Consider the following 22,272-nt stretch of genomic DNA (forward strand, 5'->3'; position numbering starts at 1 on the left):
TGCGCTCGTGCACGGCTGCACGCGAAGTCGGAGCTGAAGAAGAAGCCAGCGTCTATCAATGAACAAGAGAAATTGAACATGGCTGAGTCAATCCCCAAGAGGAGGAGGAGGATTAGGGCGAGGGAATACCATCGTGTTTATTCCAAGACACGAATAGTTATCGGGAAGGCTTTTGAAAGGTGGAGATACTGGAGTCAGGTGTGTGTGTGTGTGCACTGTGCAGTGCAATGTCTTAGGATGTGTTTGTGAGTTCTGAGGAGTGACTTCGCGTGCAGCCGTGCACGAGCGCAAAACCTCACAACACCCTCCCCCTGTCGGTGATTGGTTGGAACACTATTTATTTTGGTTTTGAGTGGTTGGTGAAACCAATTGTTTTTGTGTGCAGATCTCAGAGCCTAGGCTGCCTACAGAGACGCGTTTTTTGACGGCCTGCTTATGGGGCGAGCAGCTAGCAGATCGTTAGGAAAGATTAGATGAATGTGATCATTTATGTTTGGGCCTTTTTTGGGCCTGAAATCACTTATACAACCTTTAAATGAATCATGCAAGGTGATTTTATTTACTAAGGTTTGCGCTTGTCAATTTACTGGTGTTTGCGCCATTATTTACCGCCCCAAAAAAGCAAGTCTTAAACCAGACACTACCTGGTAGATTGTGTTGGTCATTATGGAAATGATCTGGCTGCGTCTGTTCTTTAATTTGCACGTCATCAGTAGATCACACACAGAACTTTCCTCTCCCATCAGTGCTTTTTTGGAATTGCGCTCTCATGCTAATTTGCCCAGTTTAGCCCACTTCCTGTTACTTCCAAATATTATTCAACTAAAAAAACTGTTACGCTTATTGTCTTCAGTCTGTTTTAACCAAACAACAGTATAAGTGTGACCCCCCAATGAACAACACCAGTGTTAAACATCACTTGACACAAGTTTTATAACTGAACAAAACTGCAACTTTCTCATAAATCAAGGCACAGGCAGTGTAAATAAGAGTTAATTTTGCAGTGTGGACAACTTCATTTATTGTAGGAGTGTTTGTAAGGGTTCAGGCAGTGAACTCTCTCTGAACTGCAGAGCTCTAGCCGTCGTGTGAGCAGCTTCAGTAATTATTATGGGATGAGACCATTTTAGTACTCCAGTACTCGCATTCTGCATAATTTATTCAGCATTAACAGTTTTGCTTGTCAAGCTGCTAAAAGTGTTAATGCGAATTGTCTTGATTAAATGTTTAACTACATAAAAACAAAATCTCTTTTATTATAAATTCTGTTGATTTAAATAGGCTAATTGTTAAAGGAGAACTCGGTAACTCTAGCGAACTCTTGTCACTTCTTCGCTGATTTTCCCTTTTGTTGTCGCATGTTTTCCCCACGAGCTCCCCCTACAGCTGTGGGGGGGTGTATATTTCACAACACAGTCGTAAAAAACTCATTTGCGGCGGCCTCCTCCCCCTCGCTACCGCTGCTCATGTGCGTTTGTTTTGATCGGAGCAAGCCAACTGTATCGCGTGGAGCTATGTCTACCGAGGTGGGTAATCTGGTAATACATCATACATGCGTGTGTGTTTATGTTGAATTGCCGTAAAGCAATTTGTGTTTCGCGCTCGTTCTCGTTCTAGTTCTCGCTTATCACGAGACTTCCAATTTCGAACTTGCCGGGACGGTAGTGTTGCAAGTTGCAAGGTTGGTTTTCCGCCTGGGAACGCTGGGGGGAGCGGGGAAAGTCACCAATATCACCAGAACAGGTTGTTTAACCATCCAAATGATTTCTAGACAGTTTTATTAAGTTAAAAAAGTTACCAAGTTCTCCTTTAATACAATATCAATGGAAGTACTAACAATTGTGATTTTTGTCATAATCATGCTGCCCTAGTTTTTTGTGTTGGCCAGACATCAATCGACAGTTTATCTTGTATTTACGTTTAAAATGAATGAAAGTTATTGCATTTTATAGCAGTATATCAAACCAAGTGACATTTATTTAAAAGAAAGCACACTTTTGGTTTTCAGGGTGCATTTTGGGACTTTGTTTGTGAGCAAACAGTGTGGTAGGACTGGACAGGACAGTGTTTCAGTGCACTGGTAGGATTTCGCGTTTGAGGCCCTTAAAATGGCCGAATAGTCACGACTAGGGAGCTGATTGAGACACACTCATAGATATCGTTCAAAATGAATGAAAAAACTCTGGTTAGTGGATCATGTTAGTTAATGTGATGAACTACACCTGTGGTTTAGGTGTGAACATGAGGAGGCAATGGCTTCAAATGCAAAAACAATTCAAAAAGCTAGTTCAAAGAAATAATGTAATATTATTTGTTTGTAGATGCAATTTTATTTATCTAATACATTTATTATTTAAGTGTGGCTTAGGTGTCTGAAACTCTTTGTGACACTGTATAGCTTAAACTAAGAATGAATGCTATAGGCTGTTGTACCACCAAGTAAGTATTCTTAAGGAGAAGCAGATCCGGCAAAAATGTGTCCTTGACATCCTCGCCCAAGGTTTTCTTGATAAATTGTCTGGACTCTTGGGAATTGATGTTAGTGGAAGGGCTCATACTCATGTGTCATGCTCATTGAATGTTTCAACACTTTTGGTAGGAGGTGCTTGAGCTCTGCTTATTAAACATGGTTGTTTCACCTCAGCCAATCAGGTGTCTTCACAAACCCCCGCTGTGAATCTCACTGCCCTACTTTTGAGAAGCTGTGAAAATTGACTCTTTCTCTAGCTTCCCTTTCCCTTGCTCTTCGTAATAGTATTTCTCCAGTCTCTGTCTCTCATTAATGGCTTCTCACACTCCCTCATTTTCCACAATCTCTCTGTCTCTTCTTCCAATTCTGCCTGTTAAAATAAAGGATAGTCTCGCAGGTGATAAAATATCATAATTTTGAGCTACATATTTTATAATCCAAATATAAATCACAGTATAAACTTATGATAATAATAATAATAATATAAAATGAATACAATGACTAAGTAAAATTATATTACTATATAAAATAGGTAATACAATAAGGTTCCATTTGTTAAAATTATGAAAAATACTCCTAAAACATTTGTTAATCTTAATTTCAACATTCACTAATACATTATTAAAATCAAAAGTTGCATCTGTTAATATTATCAATGAACAATGAACAGTTGTATATTTATTAACTAACATTAACAAAGATGAATAAATTATGTAACAATTGTAACACTAAATTATGCATAATTACAAGTAACTAACCCTAACCCTAAACCAAACCCTAACCGTAACTCTATAGTATGTACATGTAGTTAATTAATATTACACAGGACATATTTGTGTTAGTACAATGTATCTACATCACCTTAAAATAAAGTGTAACATTATATTATATTATATTATATTATATTATATTATATTATATTATATTATATTATATTATATTATATTATATTATATTATATTATATTATATTATATTATTATGAAAAATCTTATTTATTTTATTATACTATTATAGAAAAAATATGAAATCGTAGAAAGTCTGTCTGACTGTCTACATTAGTGATTGTGTCCCTGAGATATTTAAATTATTATTACAGCCCAGCTATTATTTTATTTAAACATCCAGAGCGCATTTTCTGGGCTTATCTTTAGTTAACTTTACATAATTTATTATTTCTTATCTGTCTGTGTTTTGAATAATTTGTTGTCTAGTTCTTTTCTGATTATGATCTGGTCCCTTTACTAGCCTACACTTGTTAATTGTAATTAACCTGCAGGTCATCTCTGTGGACACACTCTGAGGAAGCATTAGTGTGTCAACATTTTTAATGCCATTTTAAAATCCTTTACTGAAAGGCCATTTAAATAAAGGTTTGTTTTTTTAATTAAACACAAGACTCGGATATAGTTTAAATAATATATCGAAAATTGAAAACCAACCTGCTTCTGATCCTCCTTTGTTGCAAGTCAATTCCATCTGAAACATTAAAAACTCTTGCAATCTCACAAGATATAAATCAGAATGTTAATTGCCCTATTAAGAGCAAATGAAACAGCCTCCAACCATTTTTTCACGCTAGGGGGTGGGAGATGATAATTCATATGTGTTAAAAGACCTGGCGAAACACAAAGGCTAATTAATCATTATGCATCTTCAATAACAGCCATAAACACATTTTGGATGGATGGGCTAGTATGGTTGTATGTTTTCCAGATTATTTTTATCAATCAGTGTTTTATTCAGCCGTCCTCATCAGAGGCTCAAGTCTTGGCAGCACTGATACATTCTCTCCTTCTGTAGAGGTAATCATGATTCTATTTTCATCAAGCTATAAACTGAGAGCCCAGGCATTCTCTCACCGCTCAGACTCCTGATCAGTTCATCCGTGCCAGTATCAGAGTATCGAGCCAGGAGAACGGGAGCCCTGGCTCAAAATGATATTTCACCTGGGTCTGATGATAATTGATTTCCTGCCTTGCTTTGTGAAGTATTTGCAGTGTAATACACCTCTAATTATCCACTTTTGAAAGCCTCATAACTTGAATCTACTGCAGTGATGCTCAGACGGGATACGTCTCAATGCATTCACACAAAGTGCTCAATGAACGTGCTTGTTTCTCAGTATTGCATCATTTCTTTTCCTGTTGTTTTGACCTATAGTACCACAGGGTAAGGCTAAACATATCTGATATAGGTTATTTGTATCTTTTTGTCTATGTTCGATATGAGCAATGGTTTGATGCACTTTGTTTAATCAGAATTAATGTTCATGGCAGGCGCTTTTCTCATAAAGAGGCTTTGTTCGTTTTTAAATTTTGAGTTCATGCACTATGAAGGATGAGTGAGTGAGTGATATAAGTGAGTGAGAGAGAGAGTTTAGTGCGTAATATAAATGAGTGATTGATATGAGTGAGTGAGTGAGTGTGAGAGAGAGAGAGTTCAGTGAGTTATATAAGTGAGTGAGTGAGTGAGAGAGAGGGAGAGAGAGTTCAGTGAGTGAGTGAGTGAGTGAGTGAGTGAGTGAGTGAGTGAGTGAGTGAGTGAGTGAGTGAGTGAGTGAGTGAGTGAGTGAGTGAGTGAGTGAGTGAGTGAGTGAGTGAGTGAGTGAGTGAGTGAGTGAGTGAGTGAGTGAGTGAGTGAGTGAGTGAGTGAGAGTTCATTGAGTGAGTGAGTAATATAAGTGAGTGAGTGAGTGAGAGTTCAGTGAATGTGAGTGAGTGAGATAAGCGAGTGAGAGAGAGAGAGTGCAGTGCGTGAGTGAGTGAGTGAGTGAGAGAAAGAGGTGAGTGAGTGAGTGAATGAGTGAGTGAGAGTGAGAGTTCAGTGAGTGAGTGAGTAAGATAAGCGAGAGAGAGAGAGAGAGAGAGTGCAGTTTGTGAGTGAGTGAGTGAGTGAGTGAGAGTGAGAGTTCAGTGATTGAGTGAGTGAGTAATATAAGTGAGTGAGTGAGTGAGTGATTTGTGAATGAGTGTGAGTTCAGTGAGTGAGTAGAGTGAGAGTTGAGTGAGTTGAGTGAGTTAATGAGTGTGAGTTCAGTGAGTGAGTGAGCAGAGCGAGAGTTCAGTGAGTGAATGTGAGTTCAGTGAGTGAGTTGAGTGAGTGAATGAGTGTGAGTGAGTGAGTGAGTGAGTGAGTGAGTGAGTGAGTAGAGTGAGAGTTCAGTGAGTGAATGAGTGTGAGTTCAGGTGAGTGAGTGAGTGAGTTGAGTTGGGTTGAGTGAGTGAGTGAGTAAGTAGAGTGAGAGTTCAGTGAATGTGAGTGAGTTGAGTGAATGAATGAGTGAGTGAGTTGAGTTGGGTTGAGTGAGTGAGTGAGTGAGTGAGTGAGTGAGTGAGTGAGTGAGTGAGTGAGTGAGTGAGTGAGTGAGTGAGTGAGTGAGTGAGTGAGTGAGTGAGTGAGTGAGTGAGTGAGAGTTCAGTGAGTGAATGTGATTGAGTTGTGTGAGTGAATGAGTGTGAGTTCAGGTGAGTGAGTGAGTGAGTGAGTGAGTTGAGTGAGTGAATGGTGTTCCAGAAGAAGGCCAGATCTCAGGGACACAAACACCAGTTCACGTATAAAGAGCAGGTCCTACAGCACTAGCTACAGTCATCTGGGCATCGACATCAGCGCTTCGGGACGCTTCGGTCTGGCTTTCAAAACACTGAGCGAAAAGGCTTGGAGGGCTTTTTATGCTATAAAGTCACGATGCGGTCACTTAAAATTACCCATTAAAACATGGATAAAATTATATAATTAAATTCAATAATAAAACCAATTCTTTTATATGATTGTGAAATTTGGGGACCAGTACTAAATTAAAAATATTGGGATAAAACTTCAGTAGAAAAACTACGATTGGGAAATCGTAACAAAAACATTTTAGGGGTTCACAGAAGCACGTCAAACTACGGTTGCAGGGCTGAATTAAGCTTGTACCCGCTGAACATTGAGATCCAGAAGAGATGTGTTCAGTTCTGGCATCAACTCCATCAGTCCGATCCAGATTCAGTCCAATATAAATCCCTCCTCGCCAATGAAACCTCAGCAGAATCTCATCCTCTAAACACACTCGCTCTTCAACTCGACCATGAGCTCAACTCACCACTGACTACAGCTACAACCGCAAAACTGTTATTAAAGAAATCGACACAAATCTAAAAGACACTCATGATGAATCACTAAAAGCACGTTTTTACCTCTAAAATAAACTCCAATGTTACTCGACCCTAAATAGAACCACTAAATTGGCCAATTATCTATTAATTAAACAAATTACTAACACAATAGCATATCTAATATAAGATTAGAAAGGAACCTATGGTTTGAATGTTAATTGTCTTCTGGCTTTTCAGACTGCAAACTGAACAGCTCTGTACATTATGGTATGTTATGCGTCACACACACATTGTGTAGGAGGTGCTAAACTGCAGTTCTCTGACTTATTTCTGATCGTAACTCTTTTGTCATCATTCAGTATCCATCATATCCCTGGCTGTACATAAATTAGATTTACATGCACTGTAACAGAAATACACTCCTTGCCAGTCATTTATCAAAAACACACTATGCTGGTACCATGCTTCCCGTCCTCCTCAGATCCTTCCTTATCACCAGCGTTAGCAAGCAGTGGGTAACTTATTAAAGTCAATCTCTTTTTGGCGTTTGGTTAATTGAGTCTTTCATGTATTGAATAATGCATGATTCTCCTGAGCAGGTTTGATTATCAGCCCCTCTAGACGCTCAAATTGCTCATCATGTAAAATCACATGCAACAACCCTCTCAGCATCAGATCTAGTCAGATCTAGTGTGCAATAAATGACTGTTTACTGACATTGTCACAGTTCAGCTCTTTTACCTGATCGATTAGCCGTTCAAGACACAAAAAGATATCTTAGGGTATGTTCAGAGTACTAGCATAATACTCAGTGCATACTGTGCAGTGTACACTGCTTACTATACACTATTGTTCAAACGTTTGGGATAGGTAAAATAAGTCCTTTATGCTCACTAAAGCTGCATTTATTTCATAAATACAAAATACAATAAAAGTGTAATAATTTTATTTTATTCCTGTGATGGTAAAGCTGAATTTTCAGCATCATTACTCCAGTCTTCAGTCACATGATCCTTCAGAAATCATTCTGATATGATGATTTAAAGCATCCTTACTGAACAAAAGTCAGCAACTATTAATTACTAATGAATAGTAGCCTAATTAAGTATTTATAATTACTAGTAATTAATTACTAATAATTATTAAAATATTAACTTATTTAAAAAAAATATTACAGACCCCAACATTTTGAATGGTAGTGTATTATTAAAAATAATATGCAACAATAAACATTTCTAACACTAATATGCTATATTATTGTCACATAACCATATTACATCTTACACAATACCTTTTTACATGCATGTTTAATTCTGTGAGTGACATCCAATTGTAGTTAAAAATATATATATTTTGCATTTCAAATCCAGTTTAGTATAAAAATGTCTTTCATTTTGACAGTCAAATCAAATGAGTTAGAAACAAGAAAAAAACAGGTGATGGTACATTTTGTGGTTTATTCATCACACTGGAAATGGAAGGTCAAGTGCAATGCATTGTGCGGTACAGGGCTGCGTTTCCCAAAAGCATCGTAAGCCGAAGTAGTTCGTAAAAACGATCGTACGACTGATCTTAATATTACGGTCTGTTTCCCAAAAGCATCGTAACTTAAGTAGAACTTAAAAATCATCGTAGATCTACGAGTGCTCTGGAGTAATCGTAAATCCCCAAGTGCATCGTAAGAAGACAGAGTTATGAGGTCACCTGCAGGACAAACGGCAGATTACACTTTTATCTAGATTTAACAGATTACAAAGTGATTACAAATATAAGGTTTTTATTGTTGTCATGATTCTGCCTTCTTGTCTCTGATTTTCCCTGGTCTTGAGGCAGGATCATGACAGGCCCATGTTTCATGTGCAGCACATGGCCATTTGTTTGGCCATGTGCTTGCGTTGTCTCTCGTTACCCCGCCCCCTTGTTACCCTTGTTTAGTCATCTTTGTTTCACCTGTGTTCCTGATTAGTTTGTTGCTTTCACCTGTGTTCTTCATTAGTTGCTCCCTATTTTATCCCCTTGTGTTTGCTGTCCTGGGCCGGTTCATTGTTAATCAATGTGAGATCTGTCCGTGAGAAAGTCTGTTGAGAGTCTTGTCTAAGTAGTAGTTTGATCCTGTTTCTGTTATAGTCTAGTTTGTCAGTCATAGTCTAGTTTAGTTACCTGTAATCCTGTCTTGTCTTGTTTTGCCCCCTCGTGGGCTTTGTTTTTCCTGTTATTTGTACAATAAACTGTGTTGCTGTGACTACTGTCTGCAATTGGGTTCATCTCCACACATCCACATAACAATTGTACTTTTTTATTGTACACTTTATTGTACTTGTTTTTTGTTTAAATGAATGTATAAATTAAATAATAAAAAAGGGAAGAAAAAAATACACATCTAAATTAAATGAATAAAAAAAAAAATCATAAAAGAACGAAGTAATGTGGGATATATGCTTCAAAGACTGGGCAAAATATGGATGAATAAAAAAAAAAAAATCTGTCAATGACTTGCACGAAAACCAGCCATGTATTGGGCATTTCTTGCAGACCACCTTCCCTGATCTTTGAACACCCCGGGTTGCAGTTAGTTTGCAATGTCCACCCAGATGTTTTGTTTTTCCTTATTTGTATGGTGTCCTTTAAATCTGTTAAAAATAACATCTTTATTTCGCTCTATCTCCTCTAAAATTTGGCCTACATTAATTTCATCTTTTTTGAAAGGTATCTTTTCTTGTTTGCATTCTGTCAGTAGGCTATCTCCGCCTGAATGCAGACTTTAGACTTGTCTTGATTGCTAATCCACAGATGACGATTATTAGGTTAAATCTAATAATTAAGGCTAAACGTTCAGAATACGATTCCATATAAGGTTATATTTCAGCACTTCGCGAATGGACAGCGACTCTTAAGTAGCACGTAAAACGCGTTCTCGCGCGTTCATGTTAAGTGCATTTTTGGGAAACGCTCGTGGAATTGCTGCCACGCAAGGTTCGTAACCTTGCACGTAGAGAGCGCTCTTAAGAGCAAAGATACATCGTTATCGGGAAACCCGGCCCAGATTGTGAAATACTCAGACCGGCCCGTCTGGCACCAACAACCATGTCACGCTCAAAATTGCTTAAATCACCTTTCTTTCCCATTCTGACATTCAGTTTGGAGTTCAGGAGATTGTCTTGACCAGGACCACACCCCTAAATGCATTGAAGCAACTGCCATGTGATTGGTTGATTAGATAATTGCATTAATGAGAAATTGAACAGGTGTTCCTAATAATCCTTTAGGTGAGTGTATATATATATTGTATAGATAGATCGATAGATAGATCGATAGATAGATCGATCGATAGATAGATCGATAGATAGATAAGATATATATTTTCCCACTGGCAATAATCTGCAATACCTTCTTAAAATGTTGTCTTGTTGAAGACTAAAGGATTTTGTGTCTGACAGTTGCATGGAATTACTGAAATATTGTTGGCCCCACTTTTGAGTACACTTGTGCCCAAGAGCATAAACGTTTGTCCATCTTCTGGTTTAAATATATACTTGTATAAATATATATATAAAAACCCACAAAAAAGATTCACTGTGGTGAATTCTGTGTTCTTTCAGTGGGCACTATTAGACACTAATGTGGGTGGATTGGTCCACCATACCTCTCTCTCCCCTCAGGCTGGACACGGCCCACAGCTTCACCTCCACTAATCAGAACCCCTCATCATCACAGGCACGGCAGTGTAGTTTCCAGGGAACTGGGTCAAACTGGCTCCGCTCCAACATTCACCACTCCCGGGTCTCCTTAGAGGCACTGCTGACTGGGTTCAAGCTCAAAGCTATAGAAAAATCAATGCAGACCGATCATTTACTCAGATTCCAAAACCCTGCCAAGCATATTCATTCATTTTCCCTTGCCTTTTTACGCTAAATAGTATACTACGAATTTTTTTGGTCAATATGTCAAATCTGACTCTATTATTCTTGGTCGTATTGTTCAAAATTCATTGGCGCAGGTCATTCAAAAGAAAATGTAATAATTTGGTTCAGTTCTGGAATAACTTTCCTTCCTGAGGTCACTTTTTGTTAGGTAACCTAAAAATGTGCTTCATTTTTTTAATCGATTTTTTTTCTCTTCCTATTTTATTTTAATATTATTGTTACTCCAATGGTTACTCCAATTAAAGTAATTTTTATGTCATGGGTCAGATAGAAATAGCTCCTTAATTTATTGTGAATTAGTCATAATTATAATGAATTATAATATAAGAAAATATAAGAAAATATTTTTTTATAACCTTATATTTTAATAATATTTTTATTTTTGGGGTCAGATTGTTTTTTTATTTTTATTTTATTCAGTAAAGATACATTAAATTAGTAAAGATACATTCAGTTTTATTTTCAAATAAGTTCATTTCTTTTGAACTTTCTATTGATCAAATAATCATTTGATTTCCTTCCATTTCTTATTATTATCAACAATATTGATGATGATAATAAGAAATGTTTCTTGAGCAGCAAATCATCATATTAGAATGATTTCTGAAGGATCATGTGACACTGAAGACTGGAGTAATGATGCTGAAAATTCAGCTTTGCATTACAGGAATAAATTACATTATATACAGTACACTATTTTGAAAAGCATTTTAAAATTCAAAGAAAATGTATTTTAAATTGTAATAATATTTTATAATATTACCGTTTTTTAAAATAAAATAAAATGAATGCAGCCTTGGTGAGCATAAGCACTATGTACACCTGCCTTTATGTGTAGGCTGTCCCCCACGATAGAATCTTCATCCTCTATGACAAAAGGTTTGCTTCAGGAGGGCAGTAATCCTCCACAGTTCACTGCATAATTGCATTTAGATCTGACGTCAGTCTGGAATGGATCGCTCCCTGTAGTGAACATCAGTTGTTTTCGATCCTGGTCCCTAGGACCACCGCTCCGCACTTTTTGTATGTCTCTCTTTTCTGACACACCCAGTTCAGTTCACGAAGCTCTCTACTAAGGTGTTTTCCAATTGACAGCAACCCTGCGCAGTGTTCACTGCTCCCGAGTCCCTACTCCCTGAGCACGGGATATCTGTTGAAGTGGACTTCGCTGACAATAATCGCTCATTTAGAACTCCATACACCGTTATCAAAGAAAGGCAACGACGGGGTCACGCAGATTATGATATAACATAAATATTGTAATTTACTTTACTTTAAAATGTATCATATCAAAATCATAATATACATATACAAAAAAAAAACATTATATATGTAATAAATATAATTAAAACATGTTTATTACATAGATTACTTGTATATTTAACTGACTATTGCAGCTACTAATTGACTCACTTAAGATGGCGGTCCAGAATACCCTGTGAAGATACAAATTCTAATCTGAAACAGTGTCAGACCATGAGGAGTATATATCACTGTTTGTTATACTATTATGTCCAAGAGCTGTAGGGATTTTGCTTCCTGACTGGAATAAATGAATCATCTAAATGGAGGGAGTTTTTAGCACAGTGATGATAATTGCCTGTTCCCACACATTAATCTGCACTTAATCTAGGCTAATCTCAAGCCAGAGGCCTTTATACTGGAGCTGCTCACATGATTCACAAATCTCTTGTACATACATTAAATAAAATACTGGGAGATAGGATACATACAGTTGGAGTCTATAGAAAAATTATTAGTTGGATTGCATAGACAAATAATAGAGATAATGTTTAAATCTGTAAACCTATAAGTAGGGCTGTACTCAACCAAAGAAAATCTTGGTCGACTGAAGTCCTGAAATTTTCGACTAAGAATCGACTAAAATCGACTAAAAATGACGGTAAAAAAACAAAACAAAAAAAAAACGCAATATAATAGCTTATGATTTCCGAAAATAGTACTATGTTGTCAACTAGTGATATCATCACAAGAACTGTTGAGGAATATGCAACATAATTTAGACAATTATTTTTGTCATATGTTATAATAATAAGTTATAACTGTCAGACACATCATTTCACCGTGCATGTCCTCGCACCGAGCGAGGCTGAACATGAGCTCAGCTTCGCAGCTGAGACACGAATAGACTATTAACTTAAAGCTTTTACTCAATAAACACAAAAGGCACGTCCACTTTAATAAAAAAAAAGAATATTTATTAAACAAACCAGATCAAGAGCAGAAACGAAATAAAGTGCATAACTGAAAAATAAAGCATCCTAGGCTCAAAACTAACACAACCAACAGCACAGCGCAATTGCGCATTAGGCTCCAAATAAAAAATAAAAAAGTTAGGTTATCACACTAAAACATTGAAATATGCAAATTCTGATATGTTCATATAGCCTACTCAAAACAGACAGGGCAAGCTAACGCAGACAAGTGAGCTTACCACTTTTAGATGATATGTCATGTTTGTCGTCGAGCTGTGGAAAACTGTTGCTTGCAAACTTTGCATTCGACCTTTTTCCTGTTATCAGTTTTAACAAAATGCTGCCACACTGTCGATTTCTTTGTTGTTGACATGTTAGAAGAGGCCTGACTATTAAACGCTCTCACAATTAAATAAATAATATTCAGCATCAAACCTTCTATAGTTATCGCTCTCTCTTGGGTTGGGCTAATCCAAAAAAGGTGAAAACAAGGGGGGTGTTCTGAAGACAGACTGTTACAGTGAAACAAGGGTACTCTGAAAACACCCCCATTAGCAGTTAGTGCTTTCCACCTGATGAAATGAGCGCGCCTCAGCGCGGCAAAACTGATGAAACAAACGCGGCAAAACTGATGAAATGAACGCGGCCAAAAATCGACCAATCAGAATTTTGGTCGAACCAGAACGTATCGACCAATTAATCGACTAATCGACTGGGACAGTACAGCCCTACCTATAAGTATGAGCTATAGTAGTTGATGCTTACCTTAGTAAACACCTCTAACTATTATAAAACAATCTGTCGATTAAGCTGATATTTGTTAAAATGGATTTTTCTTTTTGGTGAAAATGACCACACTAACTACAAGCAAAATGCCTGCAACCGTTCGGTAACCGTTGTTCCTTGTCTTTCCTAATTTCATGTCTCCCTCCCTATTATGCTCCCTATGTGTTCCACTTATCGCTACCATCAAACCGGTTTCCCAGATATCCCATTAAAATCTTGCCTTTGATCTGCAGGTCGTTCACTCTGTCTTCATGTGATCTCTTAAGACCCCTTTATTAAAAAAAAACACATCTCTACTGATCTCTATTTGAATTCTTTTAATTTCAATTTAAATGGATAGTTCACCCCAAAATGTAAATTTGTCATCATTTACTCACCCTCGTGTTGATCCAAACCTGTTTGACTTGCTTTCTTCTGTGGAACACAAAAGAAAATTATTTGAAAAGTATCTCAGTGTTTTTTTCGTCTAGTACAATAAAAGTAAATGGGGCCCAATGTTGTTTTGGACTCCACTGACTTTCATTTTATGCAAAAAAAGAAAAGAAAAAAAAACTGACATGAGAGTGAGTAAACGATGAAAGAACTTTAATTTTGGGGGTGAAATATCCATTTAAAGATGCCATATTATGCCCTTTTACAAAGTCTTGATTTTGTCATTGCGTCTACTAGAAAAGATTTTCATGTTTGAATGTTCAACAACATGACATTGTTTCAGCACCTCTCTTCCCTGTCTGTCAGTAACGCTCTGTTTAGTTCCTGCCTCTATGAAGCCCCTCCTTCCAGAAAGCACATTGTGCTCTGATTGGTCGGCTGGGCCAGTGAGTAGTGAGTGATTGGGCAATGGCTTTGAGCATGTTTCGAAAATGTCACGCCTCGTACCATAACCGTGTAAGACTACAATGGAGGCGTTTCAGGGTGTTCAGAAACTGTTGCTGATATACAGAATAACTCCCTTTGGAGTGACTTTGAGCTTTGTAACTTTGCAGACCATTTTCATCTTTAAAAAAAAACAGCAACATTACACACTAAAGTAGGTTGAAAATGTCAAAAAGCATAATAGGCCCTCTCTTTAAATTTAACAGGCACAATATGTGAGTCCACTATATAATGAACAAATCTGTAAATGAATTGTGACTATGTTTGCTTTGAGTTTGAGCAGATCCTGGCAAATATTGAGATGTGCCCCCCTGCTTCTGTAGATATCTGACGTGTGCTCAGACTCTGTGTTTCCCTTGCCCCTCTCATTCCTAGCGGGTAACATTCTGTGAGCCCCCTGTGCTTTACTTCCCCGCCCCCTCTCACTTCAGCTGCTATCTGTCTGCTCCACAGACACAGGATAAATGTGTGCTGTTGGAAAGTCTCTAAACCTGTTAGAAGCAAAAAATGTGGGTGGGATGATAAAAACATCTTACAGTACAAGTGAAGTTAATTTAATTAAAAAAATTTAATATGAAATATACTTTCTTCTAACATACAGTTACTGCTATATTTTCATCCAGTGTTACTGTTCACCCTGTTTGTCTTTTGTATTTGTAGTTTTGAATTTATTATATAGTATTGATTTTTTTAAATGTTATTTTACTTTCTAGTGAGGTCCTGTCAAAGTACGTTTAGAATGAACTCAAACTAACTCTAAATTAACTAAATTAACTCTAAAGTTTGGGGTTGGTTAAAAATCATTGAAAGATTTTTTTTAATGTTTTTGAAAGAAGTCTCTTATGCTGAAGGGTGCATTAAAAAATCTGTAAAAACTGTAATTTTGTGAAATGTTTTTACAATTTGAATATATTTGAATATTTTTTGAAATTAATATTTTTTTGAAATTTATTTCTGTAATGCAAACCTGAATTTTCAGCATCTTATTCCAGTCTTCAGTGTCACATGATCCTTCAGAAATCATTCTATTATGATGATTCGCTTCTCAAGAAACATTTCTTATTATAATCAATGTTGAAAACAGTTGTGCTGCTTAATATTTCTGTGGAAACTGTGATACATTTTTCAGGATTGTTGGATGAATAGAAAGTTCAAAAGAACAACAGTTATTTGAAATAGAAATCTTTTGTAACATTATACATGTCTTTACTGTCACTTTTGATCAATTTAATGCATCCTTGCTGAATAAAAGTATTAATTTATTTAAAATATCAAAATCTCACGACCCCAAACTTTGCCTTTGTCTCACACGGGACGAAGAGGATTTTAAATATTAAATTCTTATAGTACCATTAATAACTCAGTTTCAGTGTGTTTTGTAAAAACACTTAAAATGTTACGAGTTGGATGGCGAGTGTAAAAATGTCCTCTGTGCTTTCATCTGAATGAAATAAACAATTTTGCACACTTTGAATGAGCTACCACTAAGCAGAACTTGTGGTTGATGTCAGTCATGTCAGTCGGACGGTCTTTTCCTTTATATTTCTTCATCTATACCATCTATATTCTTCATCTTCATTGATATATCTTTTCATTTCTGTTTTCCTGTCCCCAGACGCCAGGTCCTGCTCAGGGGGGGAGTTCCAGTGTCGTAACCGTAAATGTTTAGCACCGGTCTATGTGTGTGACGGCGATGACGACTGTGGAGACGGCAGCGATGAGGAGAAGTGCTCTCCACCCACCTGTGGGCCGCACGAGTTTCGCTGCAACAGCTCCGAGTGTGTGCCTCAGCCTTGGACCTGCGACGGAGACCCCGACTGCTCTGACGGTTCTGATGAGTGGGCGGTGCGATGCGGGGGCGGGTCCGGTCGACCGGCTCCTCCACCCGCCCGGAGACTGCAATGCAGTGCTGGAGAATTTCGTTGCGGCAGTGGGGAGTGCTTGAGACTGACCTGGAGGTGCGACAGGGACCCTGACTGCAAGGACAAGTCGGATGAGGTGGACTGCCGTGAGTGTGCACCATCACTTCTTCCTGTAGGATCTCACTGTACAACTAAGTGGCTCCCTTAATTTGACTATCATTTTTTTAATGTCAACTTGTGTTTTAGTTGGGATTCATTTCAGCAAATTTGATTGGTTTACTTTAGGGAATTGGTTCATTCAACCATTCATTCAACCCTTTTTGACATAGATGTGCATCTTTCCCTCAGACTCATTTTTCACCTACTGAACTTGTTGGATGCAGCATTGATATACAAAAAACAAACACTCCCAGTGTGCATAAAGGTGCTCGGGCATCACCACCACATTTATGGAAGAATCCACACGAGTCACACGACCCCAACAATGTTTCTGAAGGGCACGTCGCACTGACATGCTCCGATGGGAATTAAATTCCCTCAGATAGTGTGAGGTTTCGCCAAAGATGGAAAAGCGATAGTTCACAGTAGATAATTTTTCTGACTGCCTGACATTTATTAGCAATTCCACCCACACAATGACAATTCTTATTGTGGAAGCCATTATTGCCACGTGAGTCAAAGCATTTGGTGGGGAGACAGGCAGGACACACATTTTCATGCACATTTGCAGTATATTAGCCAAGTGTTTGTGCATTCATGTAGAGTACGCTATGTTTCTGATTTTACAGTGCACTTAACACATAGAAAGCCCCCTGCAACATCCTGAGGTTAACTGCTGCACAAGGGTGATGCTCATGGATGTAGCAACTACCCAGCACAACCTATACAGCATTTCATTTTGTGCCACATCATAATGCGTAAAAAAGGATTTGACATACAGCTACAGTGAAGGCATGTATAGTACACTGCCTTTGATATTACACAGTTTGTGTAAAGAAAATGTAATAATTTAATCAAATAGAGGGATATTTGAAAAACCTAAGATTCTCACGCATCAGGCAAGCGTGATTGAGCTTATATTTACCATAAATTAAATCTGTTCATCATACAAAATAATTGTATACTCAATAATACTCTCTTTAGAAGGCTTGGATTAAACCACTTGATTCATATGGTTTTCTAAATATCTTAGTGTGTTGAAGATTAAATAAGTTTTAGGGGTTTAGAAGGATAGCCCTTGAAATAACCCTTTAAGTTTGTTCACTAAATTCAATTTTTTTTTTTTTTTTTTATTAATAATTCAGTTTTATTAGTTCTACCGAGATATCAGATATTATGATCATTAAATATTTGCTTGGTTATCACTAAAGTTGACTAACTTGTTTTAGATCTTTGATATAAACCTGTTCCTTTGTAGTAACCTTTATAGAAATCAAAAACCAAAATCTCATAAACCACAGTGATTTGAATAACACGGAAACAGTATATAAAACAAAGTTTTTTGACAAACATATGTTACATAACCATGTAGTCATTCACATTTTTTGATAAACCAAATAATTGTTTTGTTTTTTCTTTTGGATATTTTAGTTTTTCTTTGGATTTTATGTCTACTGATTTGATGTCCACAAACCAAAAGGTTGTGATTATTCATAGCAAATGAAGTATGGCATCAGTACAGAAACAGCTGCATCACATTAATTTTCAAAACTCAAACAAGTGTTACATTATTAATTTGGTTGGACAAGTCACATATCTGAAGCCGTTTCATTTTCTAAACTAATGCATTTCTACCGCCTGGCCCTAGTTATGGTATCGCACAAGATGGTTCACAATTTAATTTCATATATACCAGCAATGACTTTGATGTGCATCAGAAATCAGATTTGTCAAAATTCTGTCACATCATCTCCGCATCACATCATTCCCTCAAAGCTTGGAAAATTCAAATGTCACATCTCCGCTGTCGTGCTCGTTCCCCAGGCAACTCTGACAGAATGGAGCTTCCTCAAGGTGTTTGTTATCTGACATAGCAGAAGAGCGTCTTTGGTAAACAACAAGATCCCAGGAGTCATGGGAGAGAGACAAGGTGCCCATGAGAGGGCCTGATTTTAATTACGATGCATTCTCGTTCTCTGAGGTTGACTTCATGGGCCGGATAAGTTCACAGAGTGCTTGTTTTAAACATGCTTCCTCTTTCTTCATTCCCACTGTCAGGTAACGTCCAGGTCAATTACGATGTCACTTTGCCCAGGCCGGAGGGAAAACGGGCAAGCAGAGGTTGCTAGGCAACTTGAGCGCATGTCCTTGAGCATCTTAAAGCCCTTGAAACATAGGGAGGGTACATCTACCACAGACTGCTCTATAATCACATTAATCCCTTGTTCTTATGCAGAGTTTCAGGGGGTTTTACTTTGAACTTCATAATGGGCAATATGGTTTGTGTACTCAGATGTGTTTGCATAATTAAGCCTCTGTAATTCAAAAGCAGCTCACCAGAAACACTCACTAAAGAGGAACACTTTAGTATTAGATTATGTTTTTAAAGATTTTCTTGGACTTTGAAAGTGCCTTTAAACTGTCATGCCCACCACGCAAACTTTTAAATCAGGTCGGATTTGTCTCAAATCTTACTGCAAACAGCTTCATGTTGCCTATTGAAAATGTTCTGTGGAGTGTTGTGCCTGTGTGTTTGGGCTTTGTATAAATGTGTACACACACACACACACACACACACACATTGGGTTTCCATGTTTTATGGGGACTTTCCATAGACATAATGATTTTAATACTGTACAAGCTGTATGTTATATTCCTTAACCTTAATAGGGCTGGGCAAAATTCACTTTTATAAGTATAAATGTGTGTCCACAGTGTGTGTGGAAATCAGCCAATAATGGTAAAAATCCACCCACTCCTTTATTTATAATCCTCATAAATCATGACCAGTCTCTCTGAACAAGCGGTTCCAGATTTCCCCCTTTTCTTACGTAAGCTCCGCCCATGACTGGTGACGATCTGCCCCTTTAGCATATATCCCGCCCTGAGTGAGCCGCAGCAGTCCGCCATTTCTGTTTCCTCCCTGTAGCAGCTTCAGATATACAATGTCTGCGCCAAAAACATTAGAAATGTTATTGGATGTACCAACGTCTCCATAGACTCCCGGCATCTCAGCCACTAAGGATTGATCACTGTGGTTGAATTTCATTTATGAAGGAAATGTGTTGAAGAAAGTCATTGAAGTGTTATATATTTGCGCAAATCATTTTACGCTGGGCTGCTTCACAAACGAGGGTCACAAAAGTTGTTTCTGAAAGATTTTTAGATTAACATGATGGTACTAGGAGTCGTTGAGTTGAATCATCATAACTCCACAACAACTACATAGTACATACATTTATCCACTAGCCATTCTGAAACGTTCAGTTTCAGTTAAAAGTTGTAACTTCTTCCTGAGTCTCTCAACCAGTGTTGACTCCTGTTCGAACATACAAGGCCGTCACTTTCCGGCATTTTGGCTGCGTGAGATTCTGCAGTTTTGTTGTGGCCAAAGCACAAGCTGTAAAGGCTCCGCCCTCTTCTGGAAAGGGGGCCGGGAGCAGCAGCTCACTTGCATTTAAAGGGACACACACACACACCAAAAAAAATATATATATTGCTCACCCCCAAATAGGGGGGACACACACAGACACATTCTGGGGACAGACTTATATTACATCTTGTGAAAATGGCATAATAGGTCCCCTTTAAACCCACTCTTAAACACAACCTATCTCAGAAAACTTTCTGTATTCTTACATATTCAAAAAATATATATATATTTAGTATGATTTATAAGTTGTTTTCCTCATGGGGTCCAAAAATGTAACCACAAGATTCTGGTATTACTATCCTTGAGGGAAAATGTTGTCCCTGTACCTGAATCACACACACATATATGCTGACTGATAGACCACTGTAGATGTGTAAGAATGAGTGAACTATATCAGTATTTTGTGAAAAGACTTTAAAGGGTGATTCTGGAGGTTTTCAGAGGGAGTAGTGTGACTATGCTAGTGACATGCATTTAAGTGATCTTAAATGCACAAGTGACTTTAAGTGATCGAATAAAAAATGGGTTGGATGTGTATATAAAATGTTTATAATTTTTTTTTTACTGAGTCACAGACTACATTTGTATTCATAAGGGTTTTACCAATTATGAAGCTCCAAAGCATGTTCCGTAAAGATAAAACCCCATCACGGTCTGTTTGGAGTCTATGTGTCAGGGTTTGGCTGATGTTTGTGCTCATCTGCAGCTCTGCTCACATGCCGACCTGATGAGTTCCAGTGCGGAGACGGATCCTGCATCCACGGCATCAAACAGTGCAACAAAATACACGACTGCCTCGACAAAAGCGATGAGGCTGGCTGTGTCAATGGTACGTCTTGGTGTGTGTGTGTATGTGTCCTTTCCACAGATCTTTTGTGCTGCTTATTCAGCAGGGTGAAATGTTTCCCAGAGATCAAATTGGTTCCGCCCTTTAATTCGACACCCTTCAAAGTTTAATGAGTGCAGACCTGTCTCCCCATAGCAGAAGCGTGTCCTGCTCAAAGAGGGCTGTGTCTAAGCGGTAATAAGCTTTCATGTGTGGAAATAAATTGGCCAATCCTTTTGAAAATGGCTTTTATTCAGAAAGATGTGCAGAGTCTTCACCTAAATGACCCACGTCTGTTAAAACGCCAGTCTATATTTGTGCACTGGGGACTTCTGAGTTTTTATGCTTATGTTAGAGGAAACAAAACAAAATTGAAATCAACTTAACAAATCACCTGCCATCTGTTCTGTAAGCATCTTCTGTCTTTTTTCCCCCCATCATGCTATAGCCACAAAGTGTGAAGGACCTCTGAAGTTCCTCTGCAGGAATGGGGAATGCATTGACGGCAGCAAGGTGTGTGACAACGTGAAGGACTGCAAGGATCGGTCGGACGAACCCAAGAAGGAGTGCAGTAAGAAACCTATTTGTTGACAAACAGAGCAAAGAGCTGTAAAATGAATGTGGATAGTTTATTTGGTCTTGGAAGAATTTGATTACAAATATTTGAGTTCATACTGAAACCTCTGACTTTTGATCGTACATTTGAGACACTTTTAAGTTTTACAATCGTTCTTGAGGTTTGTGTGTCAAGTGTTGAGGGCTACTGTATGTACAACCTTTCCCAGATATCTTTGTTTTGTAAGCTGATTCCACCTTCAGAAACAATGATTGCATAGTTCACTTCACATATTAATTGTTCTATAAAACTATATACACTGATGAGCCAAAACATTATGACCAGTCACAGGTGAAGCTGATAGTGTTGATCATCGCCTAACAAGGTGCATCACAACATACTCTGCTACGTATAAAGATGCATAGCCGTAGACCAATCAGAGTGCCTATGCCGGCGCCAAAAGTGCCTACAACGGGATTGCAAGTGTTGGAACTGGATTTTAGAGCAGTGGAAGAAGGTTCTCTTTTTCTTTTACATCACATGGACGGTCACGTGAGTGTGTGCCATTTACCTGGGGAAGTGATGGGCTGACGACAAGCCGGTCGTCGGAGTGTGACGCTCTGGGCAATGTTCTGCTGGGACCGGCCATTCATGAGGATGTAAATTTGACACGTGCCACCTACCTAAACATTGTTGCAGACCAGGTACAGACCTCCATGACAATGGTGTTCCCTGGTGGAAGTGGCCTCTTTCAGCAGGATAATGCAGCCTGACACACTGCACACATTGTTCAGGAATGGTTTGAGGAACAGGATGAAGAGTTCAAGGTGATTCTCAGATCTCAGTTAAACTGAGCATCTGCTGACCAACAAGTTCAATCCACTGCAGCACCACCTCACAACCCACAGGACTTGAAGGATGTGCTGCTATCGACTTGGTCCCAGATACCACAGGACACCTTCAGGGCTCTTAACGTGCTGTTTTGGCAGCAAGCTGAGATCTAACAGTACATTCACGAGTTCACACTTACAAATATTTAAACAGAATAAAAGGTATGCGTATTTGGCAT

General features: G+C 38.1%; 1 protein-coding gene across 2 annotated transcripts in view; it reads left to right on the forward strand.

The window, feature by feature from the left end:
* Nucleotides 1-22,272, forward strand: part of LOC309501629 (low-density lipoprotein receptor-related protein 8-like) — an 86,608-nt gene that overhangs the window by 40,275 nt on the left and 24,061 nt on the right. For both annotated transcript variants that reach the window (XM_082173777.1, XM_082173778.1), the window contains exons 5-7: nucleotides 15,983-16,375; nucleotides 20,528-20,650; nucleotides 21,096-21,218. In XM_082173777.1, coding sequence (XP_082029903.1) covers nucleotides 15,983-16,375; nucleotides 20,528-20,650; nucleotides 21,096-21,218 — 639 coding nt within the window. The remainder of the gene's footprint in view (nucleotides 1-15,982; nucleotides 16,376-20,527; nucleotides 20,651-21,095; nucleotides 21,219-22,272) is intronic.

Source organism: Leuciscus leuciscus, assembly GCF_965113295.1.
Source record: "Leuciscus leuciscus genome assembly, chromosome: 6".
NCBI classification, from domain to species: Eukaryota; Metazoa; Chordata; class Actinopteri; order Cypriniformes; family Leuciscidae; genus Leuciscus; species Leuciscus leuciscus.